Source organism: Quercus lobata, chromosome 5 (genome assembly GCF_001633185.2).
Source record: "Quercus lobata isolate SW786 chromosome 5, ValleyOak3.0 Primary Assembly, whole genome shotgun sequence".
Taxonomy (NCBI): Eukaryota; Viridiplantae; Streptophyta; class Magnoliopsida; order Fagales; family Fagaceae; genus Quercus; species Quercus lobata.
Window position 1 is genome coordinate 57,677,866 of NC_044908.1, and position 8,523 is coordinate 57,686,388.

The 8,523-nt window shown below is 37.0% G+C and overlaps 1 protein-coding gene across 1 annotated transcript; it reads left to right on the plus strand.

The window, feature by feature from the left end:
- The first annotated feature begins 1,151 nt into the window (after positions 1–1,151).
- On the plus strand, positions 1,152–8,052 carry LOC115990773 (zinc finger protein 862-like). The gene is made up of 4 exons (XM_031114564.1): positions 1,152–1,442; positions 2,841–3,057; positions 5,639–7,186; positions 7,346–8,052. Exons 1-4 carry the CDS (start codon positions 1,152–1,154, stop codon positions 8,050–8,052), a joined length of 2,763 nt encoding a protein of 920 aa, XP_030970424.1.
- Positions 8,053–8,523: the final 471 nt, after the last annotated feature.

Below are 8,523 nucleotides of genomic sequence, written 5' to 3' on the forward strand. Positions count from 1 at the left end.
ATCAAAAATGGAAATTAATCAGCCCTTTGGATCCTCCTACTTGACAGCCCATTCAGAGTAATTACCATATCCGTTGGTGAATAAATGGCCCGAATTAATACTCCATTTTTTTATTATGGACAATGAAGAGCCATTAACACACTTAATGGACTATCCGTTTGAGCCTATTCATTCTCCAGAAACTCCTTATCTCACCATTAATTGTGAAACTCCAGCCCATCAGATTAATATCCAACAATTAATCTTGTAACACCCACTACATCAGAATAATTGGACCTAATTAATCAGAATAAATTGGGTAGTAATTTCGTAATTTAGACCCAATCCATGTTACTACAATATACAATACAAAAAAAAAAAAAAAAAATAGAGACATTATTGGCAAGGAAGGGTGTTCTTTCTGGTGGAGCTTTGGGCTTGAACACTTTGTGTAGAGGTTGTTCTAGCCATACGACACTTGTTGGGCTGTTGTATCCTGGGGTAGACAAGTCAAAGAAAGTCTGCACCGGTTACAAGATTTAGCCAACCAAGGACTTGAATCTCCTTAAAGAGAGCGAGTGTCGCGCGTCAGTCCAAATAGTGTTGTGTATTTCCTTTCTTTACATCAATAATATTCAAAAGTATTATTCAGTTTCTCTTTGTGTGTTATTTCCATTATTTTTGTGTTTGCACCAATATCATATTTTTTATTTTGTAAAATTTGGATATTTGAATTGTTGGATATTCCTTTATACAATCTAATAACAAATCATTCATCATTACAACTTTATCTTGAAATTTAAACCGTTTTTGTTGTTTGATTAGTATTATTTTTTTATTTTTAAATGTTTAAAAGGTTTTATTTGCAGTTTGCCAACAAATTTGGGCAAAATGTTAGTATTAAACTTTAAAGACTAATTGAAGTAAAAGTTAAGAATTAAGTCATTAAAAGGTTTGTTTTGTTTTGTTTTGTTTTGTTTTTTTTTTTCCCTCTATACGTGAGGCTCTTTGGCTCCTTGCCTTAGAACTTATTCAATAGAATTCCTTTATCTTCCTTAGAGTGATATTTCCTTCTCTCCCTTAACATTGTTATTGGTAGGGCTTGATTGGGATTTCCTTTGGGTCAGGGAAACAGTTTTTAAGTTTTACTTTCTTCTTTTTCTGCCTATGAAATGGATTTTGTTATCTCTAATTGGAACTGTTTCTCTTTGTCAGAAAATGAAACTTTTCATGTCCTTGCAAATCACAGAGGAATGTCTGAATTTGTTTTGGTTGCAAAGTTTCTGACTAAATGTGTTTTGAATGTTGAGGCTGTTGGTCGAACTTTCAAGCCATTTTGGAAATCTTGGAGGAAATTTAAGGTTCAAGATGTTGGAAATCATATTGTATTGTTTGCTTTCGATTCAAAAACTGATGCTCAGCGTGTTTTGATAAACGGACCTTGGAAATTTGATAAGAACTTGGTTCTATTTAGTCAGTTGAAAAATAATTCAACTATCTGAAACATTAATTTGACTCACTCTTTGTTTTGGATTCAACTTCATGGTTTGCAAGTGAAAAAACTTAATGTCGATACTGTGGAGATTGTGGGCACAATAGTCTCCTCTCATTTTAAGAATGATATGATAGGGGAGATTTTATGCTTGTTAGAGTTAGAGTTGATGTTTCAAAACCTCTTTGTTGGGGCTGTAAAGTTGTATTTAAAGATGGTAAAGAAGGATGGGTTGCGTTTAGGTATGAGAAACTTCCTAATTTCTGTTATTGGTGTGGCCTTGTGAATCATGATGACTAGGATTGTGATTGCTAGTGTGATGCCCCAATTTGATTGATTGTGTGATATATGTGGGTGTGTGATGAGTCCCATATCGGGTATTTACTAGGTAGATCTGGGCTTTATTAACAACTACAAGGAACCTCAATTGTGACTAGTCCTTTTGAGATATAGCATAGATGTGGCTAACGCTTTTTCTTGGATTGCTACATATGGTATTAGAGCTGACTCGGTAACCTTGTGTGGGTTCGAAGACACTACCCCACAAAGTGGGCCCTAACGAGGATGTTAGGGATTTAAGTGGGGGAGCTTGTGATGCTCCAATTTGATTGATTGTGTGATGTGTGATGAGTCCCACATCGGGTATTTACTAGGTAGATTTGAACTTTATTAACAACTACAAAGAGCCTCAATTGTGACTAGTCCTTTTGAGGTATAGCGCAGATGTGGCTAGCGTTTTTCCTTGAGTAATGCCTTAACGACTCAAGGAAAAACGCTAGGCACATCTGCGCTATACCTTAAACAGACTATATGTAACGACCCAAGGAAAAACGCTAACTACATCTGCACTATATCTCAAAAGGACTAGTCACAATTGAGGCTCCTTGTAGTTGTTAATAAAACCCAGATCTACTCAGTAAATACCTGATGTGGGACTCATCACACACCCACACACATCATACAATCAATCAAATTGGGGCATCACAATCTCCCCCATTTAAATTCCTAACATCCTCATTAGGGCTCACTTTGTGGGGTAGTGTCTCCAAACCCATATGGGGTTACCGGGCCAACTCTGATACCATATGTAACAACCCAAGGAAAAATGCTAGCCATATCTGCGTTATACTTCAAAAGGACTAGTCACAATTGAGGTTCCTTGTAGTTGTTAATAAAGCTCAGATCTACCCAGTAAATACCTGATGTGAGACTCATCACACACCTACACACATCACACAATCAATCAAATTGGGGCATCACAGCTAGATATCTAGCAAATAAACACTAGCCATTGAAACTCAAGAATTTTGGGCCTGGCTTTAAGCACCAATTTTCAATTATGGAAAGAAGAGTGTGGTTATTGTTGAAGGTTCAGGGGGAAGAGGTTTATGGTAGTCATTCACAAACAACGGTGGCCAGGGTTGTTAATGTCAGTTCTATGGATACAGATGGAGAAATCGTTAAACCTTCAAACATGGAAATTCAAAATTTTTCGAAAGAAGGTTTGACAACTGTCCCTCTAATTGTTCCTCCTATTTCTAAGAAAATTCCTAATTTGGTGAAGGCTACTCACTCACTAGCCCACAGTAAGGACCTTCCTTTGGTATCCCAAATTTCCACACGAGATAATTCCCAATTTTCATCAACTTCTTTTAAGGCTTAGATTTAGCAGATCGATGCTGATTTGAAGAAGTTTGACACAACAGAATCTCCTAAAAAAGGTATGGTCTATCCGGACTCTCTACTACCCTTATCTTTAAAAAACATTCCTAAAATTTTAGTAAAGAGTACATTAGAAGTCAATAATGTGGGGATGTCTAAGGAGATTAGTTTAGGTATTGAGTCTAATATAAATTTTGCTTCTGAGACTAATCAACATATAGTAGTTGATCTACCCCTTAATTCTAAGCCCTGGAAATGATTGGTTAGAACGAAAAAAGCTGGGATTGCTTATGTGCAAGAAAATTCTTATGGGAAGAGAGAAATGACTGAGTATGAAGAGAATCAGCTGGATTTACCTAGCAAACATTTGCAGGTTTTGAAAGATGATGAAGTAGTACCCTTGAAATTGGTGGAGGCAATTGAGCAGCCCTACTAGGGACAATGAGTCTCTTTGTTTGGAATTGTCGTGGGCTTGGAAACCTATGTACAGGGAAGGAGCTTGGTGAATTAGTACAAGCTAAAGATCCCACTATTGTGTTTATAGCTGAAACATGGGCAAATAAAGTTAGACTAAAAGAAAGGGAAAAAAAAAAAGATATTTAGTTTAATGGTTTTTTTTTCCTTCATTCCAAGAGTAAACAGGGGAGGATGTTTGGCTTTGTTTTGGAAATATTCCATCAATCTGTCAGTTGAGTCTTTCTCAAAGAACCATATTGACTCAATTATTAATAAGGGGTTGAGTGAAGCTTGGAGGTTTATAGGATTTTTTGGGGAACTACATTCACAAAAAAGGAAGGAGTCATGGGATTTACTTTTTCATTTAAAATTGGCGCTTCAAATTGCCTTGGCCCTATGTTGGGGATTTCAATGAGAATGTGAGTAGTTCTAAGAAGTTGGGTGTAAGTTCAAGAAGTCAAGTTCAGATGTAGATCTTTAGGGAAGCTATTGATGAATGTGGTTTTCTATATTTGGGTTTTACAAGGCCTCAATTCACTTGGTAGAAGCATTTCTCCAATGGCCATTCGATATGGGGAAGAATCAGGGACGGACCCAGGTACAAGGCAAAGGGGGCCCGAGCCCACCCTAGGCCCAAAAATAAAAATTTTTAGCAAGTAAAATTTTTCCAAAATAAAAAAATAGGGGCTTGGGCCCCCCTGAAATTTTTGCTCCAACCCCCCTTCCCCTAGCCCATCATCCGGCATGAACCCCCCTTCCCCTAGCCCATCATTCGGCCAGCTCAGAGCAGAGCAGAGCCCATAAGGCCATAACCCATGTCAATCCACAACCAAAAAAAAAAAAAAAAGAGAGAAAAAATCTCAGCCTCAGCAGTCCAAAACCAACGAAAAAGCAAAAACCAAAGGAAAAAAAAGAAAAAAAAAAAAAAAGAAAGGAAAGTTTGGAGACCCAGAGGCGAGAGCCACGAGCGAGAGTGCGAGACGGAGAGAGACAGAGAGGCAGCGGTGTCGCCCAGTCGCCGTGACCGCCGTGACGGAGAGAGACAGAGAGCGAGACGAGAGCGAGAGAGTCCCTGAGTGCGAACCCAGCTGCTTCGAGCGAGACCCATCGGCCGCCGCCGGCGAAAGCCAGACCCACGCCGCCACGTGAGACGAGATCCACTTGCTGCTGCCGCCGCTGGTTGCCGTTTCCCGATCTGCCCAGCCCAGCTTCGAGCCTTCACAGAATCACAGTTCACAGAATCAGGTATTTACTCTTTAACTCTTATCTTTTCCTTCAAATTTCAAAACCTTGTGAATCTGTGATCTGAGATTCTGAGAATCAAAGAAACTGTGCAGCTGTGCTTGTGGTGTTTGAGTGTTTCTTGTTTGTGTTTTTAGTTTTTACTGATAACTGATTTGGTGATTTGGTGCTTGTGTTGTGCTGCGGCTGAACTGAACTGTGTGTGTGTTTTTTTTTTTTTTGGGTTTTTGGCTTTGTGACTGTGTTTGTGGCTCTTGCTGCCTTGCATTATGCCTTGCATTATATAGATAAAAGAAATAGAATGATAGATAGAGTCAGATGCTTTGTTGACTGGTAGTTGGAGTGTTGGACATTAGTTGGACATAATAATAGGGAATAGGGAAAAGTGGTGTGGAGTTGCTGTTTGGGCAAAGACAAGCGACAGGGGAGAAAACAAAAAAACAAAAAAAAAGGGTAAAGTTAAGAAAAGTTTTTGTTAATAGTGCTTGACTGTCTGTAGTGGGATTCATTAGATATTTGGATTAGTGGGTCAGAATTAGGAAGATGAAGACAAGAAACAATACAAAGATACAAAAAACATAAAAGATATAAATAAAGGAAGAGACAACACAGAGACATAAATAAAGGCAGTTTAAACACAAAGATATTAAAGGCAGACAAAAGACAAAAAGAAAAAAAATAAATCATATAATATAAGAAATTATCACACAAATTTAAAAAAAATAACGGTAATTCTTATATAATTTTTATTTTATTTGTAGATCATGAAAAAATCAACTACAATGCTTGATTTTTTCAAAAGAAAAGGTTCAACTTCAAATTCTTCTGAAGTCAACGTGGAATTGCCAACAACTAATGTTGCTATTCCAATTCCGGAAAATGCGGATGTTCCAATTCCGGAAAATGCGGATGTTCCAATCTCTCAAACACAATTTCAAAGAATTGACCTTGATTCTTTGGATTATGATCCCGGAACACGCAAACAAATATGGGAATATCATGTTAATCAACGTGATGAAATTCAACGGGCTTACATTAAAAAAGGTCCGCACCAACCTCCTCTAGAGACATTCAAAAAAAGTGGAAAGCAGAATCGTAGTTTTCAAGCTTCTTGGTATAGAAATAATTCAAAATGGCTTGAATATTCTCCTACAACAGATGCAGCTTATTGTCTACCCTGCTTTGTCTTTCATAATCCAAATGTGGTTGTGGGACAAAATACATTTATTGTTGGTGGATTTAGAAATTGGAAAAAGGTTGGGGGCAAAGATTGTTCTTTTCAAGTTCATATAGGAAAAGATCCTAACTCAGCTCATAGAGTTGCTGAGCAAATGTGTAAGGATTTGATGAACCAATCGCAGCATTTGCAAAGAGTAGTTGATCATTTCACTACTGAACAAATTGCAAATAATCGGTTGCAATTGAAGGCCATAATTTTTATTGTGCAATATCTTGCCTTTCAAGCTATAGCTTTTAGAGGTCGAGATGAAAGTTTTAGTTCATTAAATCGTGGGAACTTTCATGAATCATTGGGTATTGTGACTTTTTGGAATGAGAAGGTTGCTGAAATAATAGAAAAAGGTCCAAAAAATGCAACCTACACATCACCTAGGATTCAAAAGGAAATTCTACATGTTTTCTCAGCCAAAGTGAAGAAGGCCATTCGAGAAGAAATTGGTGATGCAAAGTTTTGCATAATGGTTGATGAAGCTCGTGATGAGTCCATAAAAGAGCAAATGGCTGTAGTGTTTAGATATGTTGATGCAGAAGGCTTTGTGAAAGAACGCTTTTTTGGGCTTATTCATATTGTTGACACTGCAGCTTTGACTCTAAAGAAGGGGATCTATTCTTTGTTATCTCAATATTGCTTAGATATACAAAATATTCGAGGGCAAGGATATGATGGAGCAAGCAACATGCGAGGTATGTGGAATGGATTACAAGCTTTGATTTTGAATGTTTGCCCATATGCTTACTATATCCATTGTTTTGCACATCGCTTACAATTGGCATTAGTAAAAGCATCAAAACAAGTTGTTTCCATTAGTCATTTTTTTCTTACATTGCTTTTTCTGATCAAAATTGTTAGTGCTTCATGCAAGCGCAATGAGCAATTGAAAGTTGCCAATGCTAATGAAATAGCACGTTTGATTGATCTTGAAGAGCTTGAGACTGGAAGTGGACTTAATCAAATTGGCAATTTACAACGACCTGGAGAAACACGTTGGAGTTCACATTTTAGATCAGTTTCTAGCTTATTAAGGATGTTTAGTTCAACTGTTGAAGTTTTACAAAATATAATTGATGGTGCAATTGATGGAGAAAATCGGGCAGAAGGAGAGCCAGCTTATGAAGGTTTAACTTCATTTGAATTTTTTTTCATCTTGCATCTTGAGAAGGAAACTATGGAGATCACTGATAAACTTTGTCAAGCTTTGCAAAGCCAATCTCAAGACATTTTAAATGCTATGCATTTAGTTTCATCTACTAAAGCACTTATCCAAAAATTTAGAGATGATGGATGGGATGGCTTACTCACCACTGTGATATCATTTTGTGAGAAGCATCGCATTGATGTCCTGGATATGAATGCTCGTTATGTTGCGAGGCGAGGTCGAGCTCGTAATCAACCAGATAACGTTACAAATGAGCATCATTATCGAGTAAATATTTTTTATGCTACAATAGATTCTCAACTACAGGAACTAAATTATCGGTTTAATGAAGATGCAATGGAGTTGCTTAGGCTTAGCTCAACTTTAGAACCTCGAGAGGCATTAAAATCTTTCAGAATTAGTGATCTTTGTTTGTTGGTAAAGAATTTCTATTCACAAGATTTCACAGATTATGACAAGCAAGTGTTGGAGAAGGAGCTTTATCATTTTGAGCATAATGTAGTCCAAGATCCAGAGTTCAAAAAATTGAAAAGTTTATCTGAGTTGTCTCAATGGTTAGTGAGAACTGGAAATTCAGAACACTACAAACTTGTTTATAGAATGGTGATACTTGTGCTTACTCTTCCAGTTTCTACTGCTACTACAGAGCGAGCATTTTTAGCTATGAAACTTGTCAAAACTGAACTTCGAAACAAAATGGAAGATGACTTTTTGAATGACTCTTTGATGTTATACATTGAAAAGGATATAGCTTCGACATTTAGTTTGGATTCAATAGTAGATGATTTTGAAGATTTGAAAGAGCGTCGAGTTCCCTTTTTATAGATGATTGTATGAAGAAACAATAGTGTTTCGCATCTTTTGTTTTTGTTAGTAGATTGTATCTTAATATATTAAGAAACAATAGTGTTTCGCATCTTTTGTTTTTGTTAGTAGATTGTATCTTAATCTACTAAGAAACAATGATTTTTGGGTATTTGTCTTGGTTGATAATTTATTAATACTATATGGATGCGTATTTGAAAAAAAAAAATTTGCTTATCTCTAGCCCCCCTCGGCTTAAAATCCTGCGTTCGTCCCTGGGAAGAATGGATAGATTCATGGCTAATAATGATTGGTTGATTAAGTTTGCTGGTTCAAAGGTGCATCACTTGCATTGTAGCACTTCGAATCTTATCCCATTGTGAATTGTTCCTGATGGTATAGAAACTTCACGACCATTAAAGCCTTTTCATTTTAAAGAGATGTGGCTCTCTGATAGTGGTTGTTCTAGAACTGTTGAAGCTGTTTGGACTA

Coding starts and splice junctions, on each gene's coding strand:
- LOC115990773 (XM_031114564.1), top strand. CDS start 1,152: ATGGATTTTGTTATCTCTAATTGGAACTGTTTCTCTTTGTCAGAAAAT. Junction 3,058..5,638: donor TACTCACTCACTAGCCCACA/GTAAGGACCTTC, acceptor TCAAAAGAAAAG/GTTCAACTTCAAATTCTTCT. Junction 7,187..7,345: donor AGGAGAGCCAGCTTATGAAG/GTTTAACTTCAT, acceptor AAAAATTTAGAG/ATGATGGATGGGATGGCTTA.